The 24,851-nt window shown below is 36.9% G+C and overlaps 1 protein-coding gene across 1 annotated transcript; it reads right to left on the reverse strand.

The window, feature by feature from the left end:
- Nucleotides 1–224: 224 nt before the first annotated feature.
- On the reverse strand, nucleotides 225–11,064 carry LOC121442296 (NKG2-D type II integral membrane protein). Its single transcript, XM_041643787.1, has 8 exons — nucleotides 10,991–11,064; nucleotides 9,572–9,679; nucleotides 7,090–7,128; nucleotides 6,360–6,452; nucleotides 5,913–5,948; nucleotides 5,048–5,199; nucleotides 3,361–3,464; nucleotides 225–634 (listed from the first exon to the last, which is right to left on the reverse strand). Exons 1-8 carry the CDS (start codon nucleotides 11,049–11,051, stop codon nucleotides 517–519), a joined length of 711 nt encoding a protein of 236 aa, XP_041499721.1. The 5' UTR covers nucleotides 11,052–11,064; the 3' UTR covers nucleotides 225–516.
- Nucleotides 11,065–24,851: the final 13,787 nt, after the last annotated feature.

Here is a 24,851-nt window from a genome sequence, read left to right on the forward strand (position 1 = left end):
CCCGCCACCGCCTCCCATTTCCCTCCCCCTCCCCCTGTCAAGTCCCCTTCCCTCCTCAGCCCAAAGAGCAATCAGGATTCCCTGCCCCCACCAGGACTAGTAAGATGAGCATCCAAACTGCCTAGGCTCCCACAAAGCCAGTACGTGCAGTAGGATCAAAAACCCATTGCCATTGTTCTTGAGTTCTCAGTAGTCCTCATTGTCCTATGTTCAGCGAGTCCGGTTTGATCTGTTGGTCCCATTTTGAAATCGAGGCTCCTCCTTGCCTCCTTCCTCACCACATTCTAAGCAGATTGGAGAAAGGTGTGAATGGCCGCCTTGATGATCTTTGAGTTAGTGTCCTTTGTTTTATGGGAAACAGAATGTTCATCTAATTGTTCTGTGGCTTGTTTCTGGAAGGAGAAGGCCTGCTGTTTTGTCTTGCGTGTATGTTCGGTCTCTTTCTTTTAGTCCCAGTTTCTCCCGGTATAATCCCTTCTCTTGTCCTGGCTGTTGCCAAGATAGTTAATGAAGTCCTTACACTGCCTTCTTCATGCAGATGTATGTGTTTAGAGCTGAGCAATCTTCTGTGTAGGCCTTAAAACTGGAGCCATAGACAGCACAGGATCCTCTCTGCATTTCTACCAATGTTAACCTAGGAAAGAGAGAACATCATGTGACATGCAGACTTGGCTTGATTAAGGATAAAAACATGGAATCTTATAGAATTTGAATGTGGGAATTTCAAAAATATTTTGCATTATTTTAGTACCATGTTTAGCCCTCTTAATTATTTTTTCATTTTTTATTAAGAATTTTTAATACAATCTTTTCTCATTTTGCGTAGCTATCCTTGTTTCCACTCCCTCCCATTCTCCTGATTCCTCCACCTTCCCCTAACCACACCTTCCTATCCACTTCTCAGAGATGGTAAGATTTCCCATGGGGAATCAACAAAATCTGATATTTCACTTTGAGGAAAGACGAAGGTCCTGTCCCTGTATCCAGGCTGAGCAAGGTATCCCACCAAAAAGAATGTGGACAGCGAGGGACAGAAAGAAAAGAGATATCTTGATTAAGGGAGCCATTAAAGGGCTATGGAGAAGCATAGTACTAGGGAAATTCCTAAGAATCCTTAAGGATGACCCCAGCTAAGACTCTAAGCAACAGTGGAGAGGATGCCTAAATTGGCCTTCCTCTGTAATCAGACTGATGACTACCTTAATTGTCATCATAGAACCTTCAACCAACAACTGACGGAAGCAGACACAGAGATCTACAGTGAAGCACTGGGCCAAGCTACCTGAGGTCAGCCCAAGAGAGGAAGGAGCAATAATATAAGCAAAGGGGTCAAGGCCATGATGGTAATATCCACAGAAACAGCTGACCTGTGCTCGTGAGAGCTGATTGATTCTGGACTGATAGGGGGTAAACCTGAATGAGACCAAATTAGGCCAACTGAATGTGGGAGACAGTTGTGAGGCTTGGACAGTCTGTAGGGCCACTGGCAGTGGGACCAGGATTTACCCCTAGTGCTTGAACTGGCATCTAGCCTTCTTAACTTATACACATACAAAATAGAGCCAATTCAGATAGTAAAAATAAAAGTTATATATATATATTTAAATTTTTGTTCTTGTTCTTGTTTTGTTTTTGTTTTTTGAGACAGTGTTTCTCTGCTTAGCCCTGGCTGTACTGGAATTCTCTAAATAGACGTGGATGGCCTTGAGCTCAGCGATCTACCTGCCTCTGCCTCCAAAGTGCTGGGATTAAGGGCATGCACCAACTTCCCAACTCTTGTACTCATATCAGAAATTAATCACCTCAGAATTATAAATTCTCTCTATATATCTGAGTAAAAAAGTTTCAAAATACTTATTTGATAATAGATATTTTTATTAGAACTAAACTTAGAATTCAATTGCTGTAGTGTTTTTTTTTGTAAAAATAAGCAATTTTCTAAAGTAAGCAGATTACCATTGTCAGATAAAATGGACTACAGATAATAAGTACTCTAAACAAAGCCCACATCTGTACTGAAGACGTTCTTGTATCTTATCCTGATTTCCTAAATAATTAGTGTGAGAATTGTTTACATAACACTTACATTCCACTTGGTGATATATAATATGTACAATATATAATATATGCAATTATACATTATAAATATATAATTATATAATATATAAAATATATAATATAAATATTATAATGATTTAAATTGTACAGAATTGTCCATAGTCTACAAACAGATTCTGTGCCATTCTGAATAAAGATGATGATCGTTCATGGAATTCAGTATCTGTGGAGAAAGTGAGACTTTGGAATCAGTCACCCATGGCTACCAAAGGGTGACTGCATAAACAATATTATTTGTTAAACAATCAAAAGTATTTGTAAAATCTTCAACACACATCCACATGTATGCACATAAATGTACATGCATATACATGCATGCATGTGTGTTGTGCATGTATGCGTGTGTGCACATGCATGTGTGTTTTATGTGGTGATGTAGCGTGGTATATGTGTGCTCACACATGTTTATATATGCGAATATGTGTGTTTTACTTTTCTCTTGACATTGAAAATTCCACAATTTAATACAATAAATGAACTTTTTCTTCTTCTAAGAAAAAGTTAGAAATAGAAGACCCAAGAAAATTATGTCACTTCAGTGTGAAATTGAAAACTAAAGAGACAATGATTTGATGTTATCCTCATTTAACAGGAAGAGGTATGAAATATGATTGGTATAGATACAAACAGTTGGTACCTGCAGGGACATTTCTATTCGAAAATTTCTCTGTGGGTTTCAACCCAAGCACATTAAAGCATCTATTATTATTAATTTTTAAATTGTCACTATAATTGTTTGTATTTGTGAGGCATAACCTCATAATGTGATACATGTAAATGTCGCATATTGATCATATAAAGGTATTTAGCAAATCTGGGCCTCATGCATTTGTTACATCTTTTCTGTCATTCTACAATAGAGTGACTACAGCTAGCAATAGTTACTTCTTATTTTAAAATATCTGTAAGCATAAAAACAGAAAGGAGGCCTCGGGATGGAATAGTAAAGTTTATTGTATGTCAGTTTTATCTGCATAATATTAGTCACAAATAAAGGCTTCAGCCTTGTATCTATAAAATGGACATGATATGATCTATGTCTTTCTCAGTACTTAGCCCATAGTCATCAATTTATGCTACTCTGCCATTCTCCCTGTGCTTTAAATTTAGGCTCTAAATATTTTTTCTAAATCTATTAGACTATGAAAATGCATCAGATTGTGAAAATGAAACTGAAAAATGAGTTTTCATATGGACAACTGAACAAATATCCAGCTCAAACCCTGCTGGTTTGAGACTCACTCGTTGGATGAGAGAGTGGATCCATCTTCCCACTGCCAAGAGCCATTTGCTTGCGTTTGGAATAGTCCCATCCAGTGGTACGACTTCACCAGCTTAAAGAAATCCTGTTAGAAACCACAAGAAAAGTAGAGATGAAACCCGTGCTCAGAACATTAGAAACACAAAGCCACATTACTCACTTTCCACTTGGGGAAGGATGCATTTTTCAGTGACCAGCCCAATTCTCATTTAGCCACAGGTGCTGGCAAAGTATCTTGACTCTCTTAATTTTTCTCTGTTTGGAGGTGGTCAAGAGTTGTATATTGTGTATGCTTATGAGTGTGTCGCAGCTCATTCTTCACACAGAAGGTAGGACAAGATACCCGGTATCTTTCTCCATTGCTCCCTGCCTATTGCCTTGAGACATGATCCCTCACTGAAGCAAAAATTCACCTTTTCACCTATGCTGTCTGGCCAGGAGCGTGGGGGATCTACCTGTCTCTAACCCTGGTGCTGGGGTTACAGACATGTCCAGCAATGCCTAATAGATGCTGTGGGGTTCATGTTTGGTTCTCAAGTTTTCAAAAGAAATACTTTAGTTCTATGAGCCCTCTCTCCAGCTCCTACTTCCTCAGATTTTTTTTATCAGTATTGTTTGGAGTGGGTATTCGAACATCTTCATGCTTCTTGTATGTTCTGTGTTCATGCTCAAGTGAGTTACCTACCTCATGTGTGTTTGCCTGTTCTAATCTTATAAATTATGAAACACAAAAGGTTGAGTCATTTATTTATATTTACACAAGCCTGATTTGGTGATTTCTGTTCAGAAGTCAAATCATTCTTTAAGCTATTCTGAGTCACTTCTAATTCTAATAGTCTAACATATTTAACTGAATTTACGCCAATGTACAATTTCCACTTTGGTTCAGTCTCTGTTTTGAGTTTCATCATGAACTTAGTGATTGCACAGGTAGCAATTCTATATTGTCCACCAAGTAATTGCATTTCATCAATGCAACAAGAAAGAAACCCAGAAATGAAACTCAAAAGTGCCATTAATATATTAGTAAGTCCCGAATTTCACTTTATCTTCCCAATACACACTCATTTTATGCATCTTACAGTTAGGACATATTAATAGTGTTGTGGTTTAAAGCATAAACTTTTGACTAGGTTGAAGATAATACAAGGTGAACTCTGAAATTATCCTCATACAACTCTATGCATAGTGGATATGTTGGGATAACTGAAAGGATGGAAATGTTCAACCTTAGAGAGATTCTTACTGAAGATCTGTCATCAGATATGGACACAGAGTTCATGTTCCTGGAAAAGGTGCACATAAGATTGGACATTTGATCCTGATCAAAATTTCTTGAGTATCTTGTTCTCATCTGCTTAGAAATATGACTGTGAGAATTTAAACAGCTACTATGTAAAAGGCAGCAAATGTGTGTTCAGCACAGCCAGGAAATTTTTGTTTATCATGTTACTGTTAAACTTTCATAGTATTGTGTATATTGGTTTGATCAGTGTGGATGCTGGCAGACAAGACTTTGATTTTCAGTAAAGATTTGCCATTTAAAAATTTTTCTTTCCATTATGGAAAGATTTGGAAGAGGGGACGAATGTGACCAAAAATATATTCAAATTTTAAAATTATTTTAAATAATTAAAAAAAAGAATTAGTAGGAATTAAATATGCAACCTGGTCCTCTTTACTGTATATCTTCAAGAGGGTAGAATTTTGAGACAAACACGAAGCTTGGCTCTGGTTCCAGCTTTTGCTCTCATTAAAAAACTGGTAGCAGTTGTTTCTATAACATATCCAGTCGTCAGGGCATTGGGTACAGTGACTGTCTAGAAAGAGAACAGATGAGGTCTGTGCACACCTGATTAATGAAGCAGATTTTATGTAGGCAAGTTAAACACACTTCCTGTTACAACTCTGAAATTCTAAATAATTGTACCATTTTAATATAAAGGGAGGAGAGACCCCAAATTAAGAATTTTCTACTATTTTTATTTGTTCTTTTATTTAAAATAGAATATTTTTATTTATTATGTTTTTAAAATACTGAAAATTAATTTTTTTCATACAACATATCCCCTCTCCTACTCCTTCTACTTCCTCCACTTCTCTTTTCCTCCAGATCCACTCCCATTCTGTCTCTCATTAGAAAAGAACAGGCTTCTAAGAGATAACACAAAACACATCAAAGTAAAATATAATAAGATGAAGTAAAAACTATCCATGATTCATTATTGTTTTCAGATAGGGCCTCATGGAACCTATTCTGGCTTTGAAATCTCTACACTGCCAAGGTTGGCAGTTAACTCTTGACCCTCTGGCCTTAACCTGTGAAGTGATAGAATTAAAGGAATGTAGAACCATGACACTCTCTTCAGCCTATTACATGGCCCCCTAAGTTAAAAACAATAAGGCTTAGAGTGTACTATAGAAAGAACCCCAAAATTTAATGTTTCTCTCTTGAATGCCTTTGACTATGTGTTAAATCCTGGTATATATAGGTGCCTCCAATTTGTGTTTAATATTAAAAAGATTCACTCACCTCTTGAAGAAATTGGAACCTCGTTGTTGCATAACACTATCAAAATAATTATAATTTTTAAAAGTTAGTAACTTCTACTGCAAACGAAAGTGACTTTTATGTTTTTAGAACAGCAACACTACAATAAAAATGCTTTCACTATTGCTGCTGCTGTGTGTGCTTCTGTGCTTGTTTTATCTTTTAGTTCTTAAACTGTGTGTGTGTGTGCCCCGTGAGTGCATGCAGACATGCGTGTGAGGGCACCTATGTGCCATGGAGTAAGTATCAAGGTCAAAGAACAACTTTGTGGGGTCAGTTCTTGCTCCTTTCTGAGGTTTCTGGGGATTGAACTCAGGTTGTTAGTCTTATGTAGCAAATATCTTTATCTGGTGGAGCCATCTTTATGGTTCTCAGTGTGTTTCTGAAGTCTAATCAAGATAACATATTACACCCCATTGATTAACTTACAAGTTATGAAAATGGCAAACCATATTATTGTGATAATGAGGAAGCGTATTGCCATGGCTGCAGCAATGATTCGGCTAACGAACAATGGAGATACTGTCAAAGAAAAACAGGAAAAGTCAGAGCAAAAGGAGGTCTAACGACCCTGGTGGTTTTCTGTTTAGTATAAATGCTCATATGCATCTTTACGAAAAGGTAAAGAAAGCGATTTTCCTTAAACAGCCTAAATACTCTACAAATCACTTAAATATGAGAGTACAAAATGTGGTATCAACTCCCATGTTTCTTTGCAAGTTTTTTAAACTTTTTTTTTTTTAGACAAAGTCTATCTATGTAACCCCAGACTGTAGACAAATTTGCAGTTCTCAATCCTCAGATCCTGAGTGGTGGGATTACAGATTATGGCACTATTTTCTGCTCTGAGAATAAATCACATTTCTCAATTTCATTTTCTATGTAGATACACAAGAGTTGTTAAATATCTTATAATCATTATAAGAGAATACTCTTATTGCATTTCAGGTATTAGAAAAATATTCTGCATGTTTTTTTAGGTCAATATTCAAGGATTGTGCTATATTTTGACATATAAAGAGGTCAAATAGCATAAATATTTGTATTCACTTTCATTGATATTTGCACAAAGCCTATTAATAGGCTTAATTTTCTCAGTGGATATTTCAATTGTATGTTAAGTTTTAGTGTTAGAAATGGTAATATATTTCATACTCACTTTTGAGTTCTCTTATAGGGAAGTTTCTTCTTATGATACCTAGTGTATTAAAGGGTATATCCATGTTACATTTTTCTAAAGATTGAAAATTTCAGTTCACAAAGTTTACACTAATTTAACAGTAGCACAAATAAATTAAATTCTCTGCTCAGTTGCATCTTCCTTGGTAGTTAAGATTATTTATATGTTTTAATGTATAACTGTAGTATGCAATATTTTTGTTTTTATTTCCTTTTATGAATAAGTTATTTTTACTTATATTTAAATATTTTTTATTTCTTTGGTGATTTTCTTGTTTTTTTTTTTAAATCAAGTTACTTAAAGTACTGACATACTTCTCAGTTGGTAAATACCATACCTTATCATATATTTTGTGTGCATACGTTTCAGATATTATTTATATTTATGATGTCTTCACAGAGAGGAAATGGCTTAATTTTTCCAGGTTAATTTGTTCAAACTTCCCTTTATGAGTCACATTTTTTAGATATGAATAAAATGCACTTAAAATAATGTCATGTATTTTCTGTTATTTGATTCATTTAATTTTTGTATATATGGTATTTGTCGAAAATGAGATTTACAGGAGATAGTCGTTGTAGAATGCACACTGAATTTTTCTGCACTCCTTATAGAATAAACCTGTGCCCTGTCACTTATATAAAGTACATTCATTAGCATATTATGGCTCTACTCTATTTTCATTATTCACACATCTGCCAATCATCCTGCCCATTGCATGCATAGGCAACTTTCACACTTTCATGAAATGCTTGAATAGTTCATAGTGCCAATCCTTGACAGTACATTTCCTTTCCAGAGAAGTATGGGTATGATAGCACTTCATTTATGCCTTAAGAATTTAAATGAAGGCCTGAAAAGTTGTCTCATCATTTAAGAGTGCTCATTACTCTTCAAGAGTTCTGTTCCAAGCTCACAACAACCGGTGCTTGCACCACCTGGAGATTTGACACCTCTTCAGTCCTCCATGAGCACCTGCACTCACATGTGTATACACACACACACACACATGCACACACACAGAAATAAAAATAATAACAATAATTTTTAGCAAAAACTTTAAAATGAGCTTTTTAAGAATGTGAAACTATTGAATTATGGTCTATTGACATCCCAATAGAATCATGCTAACTGTGTACACACACACAAAGATTTTATTTTTAAGATGCTGTCTTTATCTTTGAATACTTTCTATTTCCATTTTATGTGCTTTATTCTTTGTTTATTAGCAACTTGAAGTAACAAAGTCATTTCTAAATTACTTTTAATACTAAAGTTTATTTTTACCTTTTTAAAAATCTTTGTCTAGAAAATTTTCTTCCATTATAATTTGTTTATATTTTATTTAGAAAAGTAATTGATTTCAATTTGTGTCTTAATTTTTAGTCAAGACTACATTCAAATTCTATTGCCACTAATTTTAATATTTAGGGTGTATCTATTTGCAAGTTTCAAATATCTTGATTTATAACATACACATACGTTAGTTTTGCTTTTAAATTCTGATGTGATCAATATTACATTTTAAATTTTTCTTGAATAGTAATTTAGCAGCATCAAAATAATGTTCAACAATGTTGGTAACACTATTTTTGCATTTTAATAATTACATTGAAAAATACTCCTAATACTTAATAGTATAATATATAAGGAATTTTTGTATATATCTCTGTGTTTATACATTCATACATATATTAAAAGTCATTTATGTGTATAGAAATTTGAAGATCAATGTCTCAAAATGAGAATTTGTACTGCATTTTATTCAATGCCTTTTCGACATCATGTATACAATTACTTAAGCCTACACCTTTGTTTATTACATATCACATGATTGAATTCCTAAAATGACCTCTTAAAATAACTTTTGTTAATAACATATTGTTTAGTTTTTAATATTTCTTTTTAAATAACTTATTCTATCTTATTTCTTGAGACAGTGTCTCATTTAATCAAGTTGACCTTGAATTCTTTACTGCTAAAGATAACCTTGACCTCCAAATTCTCTTGCCTCTACTTACCAAATCCTGGGCTAATAGGCAGCGTGACCACACCAGGCTTTGCATAAAACACCACAAACTCTAATATCAGTAAAACTCTGACTTGAAAACAGTTTGAGTAGAGACTGTCTCCACTACATTCAAAAAGGGCTTTGAAAAGTGCTACAATTTATTGCTCCTATAATGTTTAAGAAGATATCTGGATGGTTTAAAAAATTTCTTTTCTATGGTCTATTTATAGATATTCTTCCTTAAAGGTAGACTACCCCCAAAATTCTTGTTTCATTGTTCTTTGATGTTATCTCATCACCTGTAACTTGATTTTACTTCCTAATATTATTTTAGAGCAAATACACCTTACTCTCCTGAGAAGGTAAGAACAAGCATTGTTTCTGACAATAGCATGGTTTCTACATTCACGTCAGTCTATCAGGAGGAGACAAAAGGAACCCGAAACTTACCATTTTCTCTGGGTTGACTGGTAAGTAGTGCCGATCTTTGTTTCTGCTGCCCTGGAGAAGCATCCCTGTTTTTTGGCCTGGGTTTGTAATTATGGTATTTGCTCATCTCTGGAGAAAACAATTCAAGCTGACACAAGTCCATGGCCTTTCTGCCATTTGAAGAATAAGTTTCTACCTTTCAACATACATCCCATAAGCATTCTTTTAAGAATCAGCATGAGTGTCTTTTTGTTTTTTGTTATCTCATTATTAAGATGTTTATACTTCATAACAGATATAATGTTCATTGCTTGGAAAATCTGTGTTGACAAAATAGTATGTGCTTTTGAAATAGACTAATTCACAATGTGAAATGAAATCTAACATCAAAGCAAGCTTTATATAAAGGAAGGAAATAAAAGAGGAAGATAGACTTATAATTACACCGTACCTATAGATGTAATAATGATAAGCAGAAGTAATTTAAAATCCCTATCTTGCTTCCTACATTGCCGAAAAGTATCAACACATACTCTAGGGACATTATAACAGTTAAATGAAATGTGATGATCTTGATATCAATAATGCTAACTGCATACAAACAGTAAATCTAAAGTGTCAAATTTCTTGAGAGTCAGAACACCCAATGACCTAAATAGTAGGCTCCAATGTCTCAGAATAAATACGACAGTTTGCTTTTGAAGAAAGCAAGTTAAGCAAAGCCATTTAACTGTTTTCTTGACATTTCCATCATTGATTGAGTCATTTTATAAAAGAAAAGACATTATCCATTTTCTTTGAGGCTTAAATATTAACCCTAAAGATTGCTTGCACATAATTCCATTATTAACCTGATGAAAATAGTACTGCTTATTATGTTGGGTGAAAAATATGAATATCAGAGATATTCAGCTTGATATTGTTCATTTAACATGATATTAGCAATTATAAATGATTCATAATGTTTTTAGAATAAGAAGCACTTTCAAAATTTATAGCCCATGCATTGCATAGTCTAGGATTCCACGAAGTTAATCCAGCAGTCTTTGTTTTTCTATTGGCAGAAAAGGAAATGAGAATCCGCAGAGACCATGGACTGCTCCAATCAATCTAAACATGGAAAGCTGGGAAAGTCTGATTAAAACCTAGTTCGACTGACTTCACGTCCTCATGCCCTTAGCCCTTCTGACTTCAAGGCTTATGCCTATCTCTAGCTATCCTGCCACAAATGACTTCATAGCTGATGGATGGTGAAGTAAAGGGAAAATTCCTTTCACATTCACAAAAAATCATTTTAAATATAATATAAACCTAATATGAAATAAACACAGTGAGGAGAGCAGTAAGTGGCTTCTCAGGCTTTACATTGTTTTGTATAGATGCTGGGTATGTTAGCGTTACAAAGCAGTAGACTTATACATTCACAATCACACTACATACCTGAACTGTGCTGGGACGTTTGATCTCGAGTCGATGTCATCGTGTGATGAGTATGACACATTTACTTCGGGAACAGATCCAGATGCTGGGGTTTGTTATACAATTAATTGACTACTTGCTTTGAGACCGTGTGTCTCTATGCAGCCCTGATTATCCTAGAACTCATAATATAGATCAGATTGGCTTCAGATTTTCCAGATTTACCCCGTGTCTGCCTCATGAGTGCTGGAATTAAAGGCATGTGCCACCACTCCTGGCTCTGGTCTAATTTCTGTAATGGCCAAAGGACTCCTGAACACATACAGGAGATTATACAGGATTTGTTCTACTATCTTTGTACTGAGATGAAATATTGGACAAGTAAAGTACAGAAAAAATTCCCTTAAACGTGAAATAATGAAAATGACTGCTCCGCCAAGACTAGGAGAAATTAACTAACATTTTTATTGTAAAATAAAAACTCATTGTTTCTAAATACCACAAAAATATAATAAATATTTTAAATTTACTTACATTGAGATATTTGATAAAAATATTTGATTTCCTGATCTATAACATTATCATGTACAATTTTCTCTTCATAATTTTTATTTGGTGAAGCACATTTTTTGTAAGATAAATTCATGTCAGATACATGAATTTTTGTGATACATTTTCTTGTTATCTTTTAGTAATATTCCATTTACTACCATCAATAAAGTGTTACTATTTTCATCAACAATTTTATATATGTTTTTATTGTAACATTTTATATTATTTATCAGTGTTCCCAGAGAGTAGCTATTTAATAAATAGTGCTTGGATTTTAAAAATGGATATTATTCATATTTGATTATGATAATTGGATGAAATGGATACAAGTTGTCTCTTCTTGACTGTGAAGTTGTGCTATCTCAGAAGCAAAAGCACCTTTCATAGATATGAGATTTCTCATTCAAATGTTACCCTTCTAATCCCCAAAAGAGATTTTGCTTAAGAGGTACGGCTTCTTACCTCAACACCACAACTTCTTACTCTTCAGTCCACGTGCCCTGATAATAGACACTTGATACCATGTTAAAGAAAATATTAACCCCGTAGACAAGAAAATTATTCTTTTCATTCAGCAATTCTACTTAAACTCTTAGGCTAGAATTACCTTAGAGTGTAAATAGTTATAGAACTTCCCTAACTTGACACAGAACTCCCAATTCCTGGAAAACAGTTGTTAGAAACACATGCATAAGCATGCACACTCACAGACCTGGGCAGAGAAGAGAGGTCCTGTGTCTTGTGAACCAAAGCCCTCTACTCACCTAGGAAAGGTGGTCTTGTCCCTGGCAATGGTTTGAAACTGAAAGTAGAGATATCTGGGTAATTTCTGTGTCTGAAACTGACAATGTAGAGGTGTCTCTTCTTCCTGTGAAGAACACCACACAGCCACAGAACTTGTCTATTTATTGTGCACACATAATTTGACTTATATGGTGAATGAGGTTTGATCATAGTTTTCAGATAAATGTCAGGTCCAAAGACCATTTTAGGACTTGAAAAGGATGATTTTAATGGCAAGAAGTAGCGTGGAGTGATATAAGATGGGAATGGAAAGTAAAAATAATAGAAAACATGGTTTTCAATCTCTGTTTCAAATTAAATAGGGAAATTTTTTAAAGTTATTTTAAAAATTTATTTATTAAAAATTTCCACCTCCTTCCCTCCTCTCATTTTCCTCCCACTCCCTCACTCCCTCTTTCCCTCCCTCTCCAGTACTTAGAGCAGTCAGGGTTTCTTGCCCTGTGGGAAGTCAAAGGTCCTCCCAGCTCCATCCAGGTCTAGGAAGTGAATATCCAAACAGACTAGTCTCCCACAAGGCCAGTCCATGCAGTAGAATCAAAATTCGGTGCCATTGTCCTTGGCTTCTCAGTCAGCCCTCATTGTCAGCAACATTCAGAGAGTCCAGTTTGATCACATGCTCCATAAGTCCCAGTCCAACTGGCCTTGATGAGCTCCCATTAGATAGTCCCATTGTCTCAGTGGGTGGACGCACCCCTCACGGTCCTGACTTTCTTGCTCATGTTCTCCGTCCTTCTGCTCCTCATTTGGACCTTGGGAGCTCAGTCCAGTGCTACAATGTGGGTCTCTGTCTCTGTCTCCATCCATTGCCGGATGAAGGTTCTATGGTGATATGCAAGAAACTAGACATTAAAACTCTAATTAATCCAATTAAAAATGGGGTATTGAAGTGAAAAGAGAATTCTCAACAGAAAAAGTTCAAATGGCCAAAAGTCACTTAAGGTCATGTTCAACCTCCTTAGCGATCAGGGAAATGCAAATCAAAACAACTTTGAGATACCATCTTACACTGGTCAGAATAGCTAAAATCCAAAACACCAATGATAGCCTTTGCTGGAGAGGATGTGGAGTAACGGGAACACTCATCCATTGTTGGTGGGAATGCAAAGAGGGTGCAACCACTTTGGAAATCAGTGTGGTGGTTTCTCAGGAAACTGGGAGTCAACCTACTTCAGGATCCTGCAATTCCACTTTTGGGAATATACCCAAGAGATGACCAATCAGACACACATAATGGATATATAAATGCAACCTGCTGAGTTTGTTTAGTGCACTTGCATGTACTTGATTTCAGGGCTGACCATGTGGTATTATTGTATAATAAATTAGGGAACACATCACTGAAGAAGACTATTTCCTCCTGCCCCACCTCAGCCTTCCTTAGTTTTCTTTAGTTCATTGTCTGTTGTGAAATTTTAGTTCAAGATATACTAAATTCCTGTATGCTATGGAATATTAGTTTCATGATGCAAAGATGTATTGCATTTTTTAATGTTACATTTGTTTAACTCTGTGAAGCTGTGTTATTTTGCCTACCTAAACACCTGATTGGTCTAATAAAGAGCTGAATAAACAATAGTCAGGCAGAAGAAAGGATAGGCTGGGCTGGAAGGCAGAGAGAATAAATAGGAGGAGAAATTTAGGAAGAGAGGATCAAGGGTCAAGAGAATAAGAGAAGGATGTTAGGGGCCAGTCACCCAGTAACAGAGCAAGCCACGAAGAAACAAAAAAGGTATATAGATTAGAGAAAGACAAAAGCCCAGAGGCAAAAGATGGTTGGGATGATTTAAGTTGAGAAAAGCTGGGTAGAAATAAGCCAAGCTAAGGGCAGTCATTTATAAGTAATAATAAGACACCTTGTGTTTATTTGGGATCTCAGTGGTAGGCTCCCAAAGAGCAAAAAAGTGAAAACAACCAACTACGTTTTGGCATACCAATGAGAGGATATTAATATCTCTAGTGCCTGAGAAAGCAGAAAAAAAGATAATGTCTCCTTTAAGAAACTCTGCCATGGGGCTGGAGAGATGGCTCAATGGTTAAGAGCATTGCCTGCTTTTCCAAAGTTCCTGAGTTCAATTCCCAGCAACCACATGGTGGCTCACAACCATCTGTAATGAGGTCTGGTGCCCTCTTCTGACCTGCAGGCATACACGCAAAACAGAATATTGTATACATAATAAATAAATAAATAAATACATAAATTTAAAAAAAGAAACTCTGCCACATAAAGCAGGGCAGTTAAACAGCCTTTTCCACAATTAATTGAAACAAAAAACTAAGAAAAAAATGTGACAGTACAAGCATTGGCATTTTAGAGTTCTGGGGTTTGAATGCAATTCCTCATCAAACAGACCTCCCTCCAGCCAGCAAGCTTTAGACCAGGCTTTCATGATCCAAGAAGTGGGCAGAAGCAGTTACCAGAGCCACAGAGCCAGCTCCAAGAGTCATGCGGAGGGCATAGCTGTAACTTAGCAGATTAAAGTTTGCTCATAGGTTAAAAAAAAAAAGCTAAAAGATATGCATTAAAGAGGTCCAGACATTAAAATACGTCTAAAAAGGTTCAAGTGTGTTTAACCATGCCTGCATGTTTAAGAAAGAAAGAAAAGGTGTATAGATAGTTATTGAAAGAAATAAAGAGTTCAGAAATAATAAAGTCATAAAAGTGTGAAAGTAATAAAAAATAAAAAGTCACACAATGATGGAAACTACACAGGGAATCTGGATCATATATAATATTATGTTGATTTAGAATTTTTTGATTGCTGAGAAGCAAACAACAACTGCTGGTAGACATGCTATTGTGAACAGGACTGCAAAGCTGAACCAACCTAGATATTTTGGGGATGACCTTAACTTTAAAAAAGAGGTCAAAAGTATTTGCTAAAGGGAAATAAAAAATGCTTTGGTAAAGCAGTTTTGCTTTTGTTTCTGCAGGCTATGGATTTGTTCCAGTTTAATATGGATCCGGTTTTATCAGAGAAGACCTCCTGAGTCTTGACAGGTGATATATATCAATTAAGGTTACCAGTGGTCTTCCCAGGATTTTGCAGTTATCTCAATTTTCTCAGGCACCCTTAAAAATAACTTCACCTACAGACAACAAAAAGCTGTCTAGAGAAAAAGATGCCTACATTCCTAAGAGTTTGGGTGAGGGGAACTTTCGGTTATTTTTTGGGTCATGGGTGTTTGTTATAATTGAGAGGAATATAGGAATATAGGTTTAAAAGGCTACCATCAATCTCAGATATTTTGTATTGCCATTTATTTCAGTATAGTAAAACAAATTTAAAGTCATTTTTGTTATACTGTATATGCTCCTACTCTTGTTTGGTGCATTGTGTTTATATCACTTATTTGAAAATGCAATTATTCTAATTATTTAAGAAAAAAATTAATAGTTAATCTATAGTAATCAAACGTAGTCACATTTGGTATGTTTTCAAGGTTAAACAGGTCTATTTTAGACAGATGAGTTTCAAATACTTCAAAGACCTACAGAATATGGAATTTAAACTGTTTAATGAATTAATATTTTTCATGACAATGAAACATATCTGATGGGCATCAATGAAACTCCACATGGAGTCTGCTTTCAATGTGAGAAGGCTAGCCATTTGGGCAAGAACCTTTTTGTCTTGACTGTTTACCATATGCTGTATAAACTGGACATGCAGTTACACAGGAAAGTGACTGCCAAACTTTTCTAAAACAAGTCAGGACTATCTTCAACTTTACTGCTTGACAGAAATGTCTAGCAGACGTTCTGCAGGACACATAGGAGAGTGACTGCTGAACTATCCCAAAACAAGGTGGGACAGTTTTTCAAATTCTCTGCCTCACTGAAAATTTGGTCAGATACTCTAGACCTGTGGGCTGAAGATGGATGCTCCAAGGTTACAGATGAACTTTGTGTGACTCTCTAGGTAGTCAGATGTCTGTGCTAGGTAATAGTAAATGCTTTCAGTCTTTGATGTAGTTAAAGAGTTGCAGTTTTTCTTAGTTATGATAGAAAGTAATTTAGGTATAAAACTTTGGACTCAGCTAAGCTAGATAGATAATGGACCATTTTCTCTAAAGTTCTCAGACACAAATGGACTGAATATTGTAAATATAAGTTTTATTTGATAACTGTTTTTGTTGTGTGAAGTTTACTGTGTAAAAGTTAAAACTTTACATTTTTATTTAGATAAAAGAGGAAAAATTGAATACAGTTAAAGATGTACTACATTCTTGTATGCTGTGAAATATTTGTTTAATGATGCATGGATATGTTCAATTCTTTTATGTTACATTACTTTGCCAGCCTAAAACACCAGATTTGTCTAAAAGAGCTGAATAGCCAATAGCTTGGAAGGAAAGGGATATACAGAGATTCCAGGTAGAAAGAATAAATAGAGTAAGCAAGAGAATAAAAGAGGAAAAAGAGAAGGAGGAAGTGAGGATGCAAGGAGTCAGCTACTCAGTTACGTAGCAAGCCACAAAGAGAGAAGTAAAGGAAGGTATATAAAATAGAGAAAGATAAAAGCCCAGAGACAAAAGTTAGATGGGATAATTTAAGTTAAGGAAAGCTGACTATAAATATGCCAAGCTAAGACAGGACATTTGTAAGTCATAATAAGCCTCTATGTATTTATTCAGGAACTGGGTGATGAGCCCCCAAGTAGTAATAAGTTAAAAAAAAAACCTGAGCCAGGTGGTGGTGGCACATGCCTTTAATCCCAGCACTCAGGAGGCAGAGACAGGTGTATCTCTATGATACACCTGGCCATAAGAAGTAGTTCCAGGACAGACATCAAGGGTACAGTGAAACCCTGTCTTAAAAAACAAACAAACCCCAAAAATCTGACAACAATCTATGAAGGGACACAATGAGATTTTTGTGCTTGATGTCAGCATCATCTATAGATGTTGTAGTTTTTCAGGTCATGTATAGGCAACCATATTCCTGAGATGTCATGATTAAAGCTTTCTGTCATTTCAAAAAGAAACAATCTCACATCAGCTTTGCTGGGTCTTTGGCCCTTATAATCTTCCTGTACCTACTTCCTCCATGTTCCTTGAACCTACATGGTGTGGGAGCATTGTCTGTATTCTGTCAATCATGTTATAAATAAATGCTGATTGGCCAGGCAGGAAATATAGGCAGGAAAACCAGACAGGAATTAGAAATGAGGTAATGAGAACAGGAGAATTCTGGGAAGGAGGAAGTTGATTCCTCCCACTCCTGCCCAGATCACCGAAGCAGCAGGATGTGAGTTGCCCCACTGAAAAAAGGTACTGAGCCACATGGCTAACATAGATCAGAAAAATGGGTTAATCAAGATGTGAGAGTTAGCCAGTGAGAGGATAGAGATAATGGGCCAATCAGGTTATAATTTGTGGAGACCTATGTGTGATTTTCTTTGGGGCTAAACAGTTGTGGGGTACCGGGTGGGACAAAAACCCCAACAACAAACAGGACCCTCATGTTACACCTACAAAGTACAATAATCATGAGAATGGCAAGTTATCCATGAGAGTGCAACATTGGCACTCATATCTTGGTGATAGCTGAACCTGTAGCATTTAACATATGGTCACTCAAGAAGAGGGAAGTCATGCCTGGTATTGGAACTCTAACCAGCTACCCAAGGATAGTAAGTTTTCAATAGCAGTATATTTCCTAACTTCATTCTAAACACCTATCCTTATACCCTCAGGTAAATGGGCTCTCACATCTCATCAAAGAACCTTCTGTTTTTAACAATTAAGACATTCCAAGCAAGAGAAAGGATCATGAGAGCAGAGATGGACAAATTAAACAGAGAACATATAAAGGCAAGAGGAAGTTACATGAATAGGTGAAAAATAGGAGATCCTTTTGCACACAAAGTGAGAAGTGAAAGAAAGTGGATTCAGCAAGGGCAGTTGAATCAGATTTGCAATTGAGGTGGATGTTTGTTGTGGGGGAGAGGGCTGCTTGTTTGTTCCAGCCATCCAGCGAGCTTAACCCTGAAATAACCACACAGAAATTATATTAATTAAATCACTGCTTGGCACATTATCTCTAGGCTCTTATTGTCTATCTCTCACATCTTGATTTAACCCATTTCTATTAATCTCTATATCGCCATGTGGCAGTGGCTTACCGGGAATGAGTCTAACCTGTAGTGTACATCTCAGGCGGAGGATCCATGGCTTCTCTGACTCTGCCCTTCTTCCTCCCAGCATTCGGTTCTGTTTTCCCTGTGTACCTAAGTTCTGCCTTATCAAAAGGCCAAGGCAGTTTCTTTATTCATTAACCAATGAAAGCAACACACAAACAGAAGGACCCCCTACACCAGATATTGATGTTCAGCGTTATTGGGTATCAAGACCTCATACTCTGTGCTAGGAACTGGAAGAAACTCCCACGGGAGGCAAGCCCTCAAACTGTGTTTTCCAATGTAAAATACCATTCTTAAAACAAAAATAAAAAAAATGGAAAAACACATTTTCTTACATATTCTGATTCTATTTATTTATTAAGAATTTCCACCTCCTCCCATCTTCCCATTTCCCTCCCCCTCTCCCCTCCCCCCACTTTCTCTCCAGTCCTACGAGAAGTAAGGGTGCCCTGTCCTGTGGGAAGTCCAAGGCCCTCCTGCCTCCATCCAGGTCTAGGAAGGTGTGCATCCAAACAGACTAGGCTCCCAAAATGCCAGTACATGCAGTAGAATCAAAACCCCTTGTCATTATCATTGGCTTATCAGTCCATCCTCATTGTCAGCCACATTCAGAGAGTCCGGTTTGATCACAAGCTCGTTCAGGCACAGTCCATCTGTCTTTGATGAGCTCCCATTAGATCATTACCACCATCTCCTTGGCTGGACGCACCCTTCATGGTCCTGACTTATTTGCTCATGTTCTTCCTCCTTCGGCTCTTCGTCTGGGCCTTGGGAGCTCAGTCCAGTGCTCCAATGTGGGTCTCTGTCTCTATCTCCATCCATCACCAGATGAAGGTTCTATGGTGATATGCAAAATATTCATCAGTGTGACTATGGAAGAAGGCCAGTTCAGGTACCCTCTCCTCTGCTGCCCAAAGACCTAGCTGGGGAAATCCCCTTGGATACCTGGGAATCCCTCTAGAGCCAAGTCTTTTGCCAACCCTAAAATGGCCCCTTTAGTTAAGATATCTTCTTCCCTGCTCCCATATCTGCCCTTCCTCCATCTTAACCTTCCCATTCCCCCAAGCTCTCCCCAATCCTCCACCTTCTCCATTCTCTCTCCCCATCTCCCTTCCCCCCTCACCACCCCACCCCCCGTGCTTCCAACTTTTGCCCAGCGATCTTGTCTACTTTCAATTTCCAGGAGGATAAATATATGTTTTTATTTAGGTTCACCTTATTATTTAGCTTCTCTAGGATCACAAACTATAGGCTCAATGTCCTTTGTTTATGGCTAGAATCCGCTTATGAGTGAATACATACCATATTCATCTTTTTGCGTCTGGGTTATCTCACTCAGTAAGGTGTTTTCTATTTCCATCCTTTTGCATGCAAAATTCAAGATGTCATTGTTTTTCTACCGCTGAGTAGAACTCTAAAGTATATATGTGCCACAGCTTCTTTATCCATTCTTCTATTGATGGGCACCTAGGTTGTTTCCAGGTTCTGGCTATTACAAATAGTGCTGCTATGAACATAGTTGAACAAATGCTTTAGTAGTCTGATTGGTCATCTCTTGCATATATTACCAAGAGTGGAACTGTGGGATTCTGAAGTAGGTTGACTCCCAGTTTCCTGAGAAACCATCACACTGATTTCCAAAGTGGTTGCACATGTTTGTATTCCCGCCAACAATGGATGAGTGATCCCCTACTCCACATTCTCTCCAGCATAAGCTATCATTGGTGTTTTTGATTTTAGCCATTCTGACATGTGTAAGATGGTATCTCAAAGTTGTTTTGATTTGCATTTCCCTGATCGCTAAGGAGGTTGAACATGACCTTAAGTGTTTTTTGGCCATTTGAACTTTTTCTGTTGAGAATTCTCTGTTCATTTCAGTACCCAATTTTTTAATTGGGTTAATTAGAGTTTTTATGTCTAGTTTCTTGAGTTCTTTATATGTTTTGGAGATCAGACCTTTGTCTGATGCAGGGTTGGTGAAGATCTTCTCCCATTCAGTAGGTTTCCGTTTTGTCTTAATGACAGTATCCTTTGCATTACAGAAGCTTTTCAGTTTCAGGAGGTTCCATTTATTCATTGTTGTTCTTATTGTCTGTGCTACTGGGGTTATACATAGGAAGTGGTCTCTTGTGCCCATGTGTTGCAGATTACTTCCCACTTTCTTTTCTATCAAGTTCAGTGTGGTCAGATTTATATTGAGGATTCTGATTCTTTAGACAACCCGTCAGATGGTTCTAATCCCGTGTTTCTATAGGACTTCAGAGAAGAACAGGATTTATCTGTAGTAGGGATTATTGATGAGCTGTTGGCAGTAACAGTCTGAGTTTTGAGAATTTGAATAGACAGAAAATGCTGTGTAAGGGCTCCAAATCCAGGGCCACACAGTGGGATTCTATACAGTACTATGGCAACTCTAAACCTACTGTTCAGAAGAATTCACTCCAGGTCACACTGTCCAATCTAGATTAATCACTTATAAGTTCATGCTCCTAACTAAAGTATTATTGTGAGTCTATGCTTAGGTAAAACTGGATGTGCCCTATGGCTTGCCTAGTGATTCTGATGGCTGTGTTGCTTTTGTTACAGTGGCCTCTGGATTTTCCAGATCATCACACTAATGAGTGTCATCTGGCTTTCATCTTCAGGTCTGAGGGCAGTTCCACGGCACATCTTTTTGAGAGCCATGCATTTTCTTCAAACAGTAATGTATAGCCTGAGCAGTCAGTAAAATTCACTTATGAAGAGTAATTCTTCAAAATAAATACCTTGGTGAAACCGCGCACAGAGCCAATACTGTTTTGCTATGAACATACTAAACACAACTGTGAAAAATAATTTTTCAACAGTTTTTAGAGATTTTATTTATATGTGTAAGTATGAATATCCATCCATGTTTGTGAGTATGTGCAGAGGGCAAGAAAAGGCCTCAGATTCCTTAAAGCTGGAATGCATTTTCCAGGCCAAGTTGTAACTGTAGATACTAGTATTTGAACTCTAATCATTAGATTCAATACAGAGCAAGTGTCTAACTACTGAGCTGTCTTTCCAACCCTGGAAAGGAATCTTAAAGAGATGAGTGTGGTGGGTTAAAAATATTCATTAAATAAAGAAACATAGTGTTCAAGAAAATTCCTTTTTTTTTTTTTTCGGTACTGACTCCAAGGTTACTCTACAATCATCATGTGGGAATCACCACTGAACATTTGGGCAGCATTATTCTTGGTTTGTCGAATTGCAAAACGATGTGGCATAGCCTTTAGAAGATATTCTTTCCTATGAATTGAAAAACCAAAAGGAATTCGTGCATAAGAAGTAACTTGACTGCCCAAGTTCATGAACATAGCTATCTGATGAAGAGCCATGCTTTGTGAACACCTTGAGGTAAAAACATTTGCAAAAAAACCAACACAACAAACTATAAATCTTTCCTATTAGTTGAGATCAACCATCAAGATATAACTAAAGGTTTCCTTGGTCACTAACCTCTTGGAAACCAAGCTCTTCCTGTGAATACCACTGAAGCTAAATTGCCCTTTAGGGTGAGAAAGAGAGAGGCAGGCAGGAAGCTTACCCCAAGTTGTGAATCTAAAACTGGCTTATCAGAGGTTATCACTGGACACATGCTCAGAAATGAAACTAACGGATGTGTGGTTATGGCTAAGTACAAATTCTCAACCTTTCCAGAGTTACATTTGAATTGATGAAAGACAAGAAACATTGACAGACTCTTAAATACATATGAACAAATGAAGTACATAAAAAAGAACAGGAAAATTAGAGCTGAATCTTTGGATATGTGTGCCATATTGCAGTAGAAGTAAAATGGCACATGACAGCTAAAAGAGACATTTGAAGAAATCTATTTATTTCTCTCTTTCTGGCTAAGATCCCAAGCACTATGCTGAGTAACACTTAAAAGGGCAATCATGTCTCACTCCTAATTTATGATGCAATGTTTTTTTTCCCACCTTTTATCATTAGTGTTGGCTACAAGTTTTTATTATACTGAGTATGTTTTCTTATGATTTCTTTCTCTAGCCCTTCAACTAAGGGTGAGGTCTTCTGAGATTTTTCACATTCATCCCAAGAGCGATATTGTTGAGAATTCATAGGTGTAACTCTGTTATATATAGGTAACAGGATCTCAGAGCACACATACAAGTTCTCTGATCCATACAATCTACAAGACACCACCATGTTATCTTAATTTCTTTTCTTGTTATTTTGATAAAAAATAGTCTGACAAAATAAAATTAAGAGCAAAGACCTTATTTTGGCTCACATTTCATACTGGATCCACAGTTAGGAAGCAGATATCAATGAAAGCATGTTGCTATTCAGTTCCCTTTCTCCAAACATACAATCTAGGATTCCAGTCTGAGGCCACCATAGTAGGTGGGTCACGTAATTTCAATTAATGCGATGAAAGTAAAAACATGCCCAGTGGTTGATCTCTTGGGTTAATCTAGATTGTGTAAAGTTAACAATTAACACTCACCATCAAAACCTCACCCACCCCTTTGCAACTTGACACCCAAACACTTTAAGCCACAACCTTCCACTCATTGTCCACATAGGTTCATAACCATGTTATCACATGAAATGCAATAGGTCTAACTTTATAGTTTTTACGGCATATCAATTTCAAAACATTAGAAGTCCAACATCTATGGTTCTATGGTTCAAGATGTCCAGGTGTGGCTCACAGTTATGACTGCACACAATGTAATTCTCAGGTGTGCAAAATTCTAGAGCATTTAGAGAATGGCGTCCCTCCCCACCTAAAAATTCAAATCATTCTTCAGAGGGCCTGGAGCCCTGGTAGAAACTGACAGTAAGGTGGCATTTGTTGTTTAAGGTTCTATTGTGAACAATGTGAGCAAGGCTGCATTCAGGGTCCTAGCAGAGCTGAGCCTCTGGTAACTTGCAACACCTACCCGAGCAAAGTATCAGCTTTTAACTACACCCAAGAAAATTAATACAATAAAACAGTGGGGATGGTAATACCTGACTGTAGAAGGAGCTGCCGCTGCGTTCCTGCCGCCTGGCTCCCAGCTGCCTTGCTAGCTTAGCCCCAGAAATAGCAATACACAAATTGTATTCTTTTAAACACTGCTTGGCCCATTAGCTCTAGCCTCTTCTTGGCTAACTCTCATATTTTGCCTAACCCATATTTAGAAATCTATGTAGCACCAGTCTTACTGGGAAAGATTCAGCATGTCTGACCTGGTGGTTTGCTTCATCACGTCTGCCCAGGAGAGGAGCAGCATGGTGTCTGCCCCACTTCCTCTTCCTCCCAGCATTCTTTTCTGTTTACTCCACTCACCTATGTTCTAACCTATCAGGCCAAGCAGTTTCTTTATTAATTAACCAATGAAATAAACAGATTGATATATAACACTCCCACATCACCTGACATATTCAGAACCTTGTCTGGCATTGATGCACACTCTTTTGATACATTTCTCCCTTGGAGGATAGGAACATCTCACCCTTCTCCTTGGCACCATTGTATAACAGAAGTGGATAGCTTACTTGATTTCAAAGATTCACGGATGAAATTTCAGATTTTAGAATTTAGAGTTAATTTTGGGAAAAATTGGACTGTGTTGGCTTATTGGTGTGGAATTCAGTATCTTGCCTTATGGGAAAAAACATGAATTGCAGGGCAAGGATGAAATTTTATGGTTTTGATGTATTTTGTCATCAAAACTCATACTGAAATATTATTTCTAATATAGCAGTAAGAAGTAGAGAGGTATCTTTTATAGAGACTTTGCATCACTAAAGAATTACTGATATGATAATCTTGAAATCATAAAAGTGATGCTCTATAGGATGTCCTAATACACATGCATAGGAAGTATTAAGTCAGAGAGTGCTGAATTTAGCTAAAGGACTAAACACTGGCTTAACATGACCAGGATTGTTAGAACAGTAGGAAGAAAAGTTCAGACTGTAATTAAAGTTTTGAGTTGCTAAGAAAACACTTCTGCTGATATTTGTTACCAAAAATTGACCCTCAATTAGGCTTCATTCATTACATAAAAGGAGACAACCCTGATTAAGAACTAGTCATTAGATCCATCCCTGTATCAAGGAACCTGTATCTGAAGGCATCTCAAGGGGACATCATAGAGTCCCAGCCATCATTAAGTCCTTGTCTGCAAAAGTCACAAGAACCAGTCCTGCAGTGTTATTAAATAATTTTTCCTTTATGGATCTTTATGTGTGCAGAGTGATTTCTTCCTGGTAAGGTATTTCTTATGGAAGTGGTTCTCACTGCTTCTTTGGGGAGCACATGTTTTGCTCTTTATCACGACTTCAGTGCAGCGTGACACCCTCATCCAAAGCTGATGCCAATGCCCTGTCTCTAGGCCCTC

Source organism: Microtus oregoni, unplaced genomic scaffold (assembly GCF_018167655.1).
Source record: "Microtus oregoni isolate MIOR12 unplaced genomic scaffold, Mior012 000002F_ref0000024, whole genome shotgun sequence".
NCBI classification, from domain to species: Eukaryota; Metazoa; Chordata; class Mammalia; order Rodentia; family Cricetidae; genus Microtus; species Microtus oregoni.

Bases quoted from the DNA above. Each gene is read 5' to 3' on its own strand.
- LOC121442296 (XM_041643787.1), bottom strand. From the start codon at position 11,051: ATGTGTCATACTCATCACACGATGACATCGACTCGAGATCAAACGTCC. The intron at 9,680-10,990 runs GTATGTAGTGTG...TGTTTTCTCCAG, and splicing joins AACGTCCCAGCACAGTTCAG to AGATGAGCAAATACCATAAT. The intron at 5,200-5,912 runs GTGAGTGAATCT...TTCTCTTTCTAG, and splicing joins GGTTCCAATTTCTTCAAGAG to ACAGTCACTGTACCCAATGC.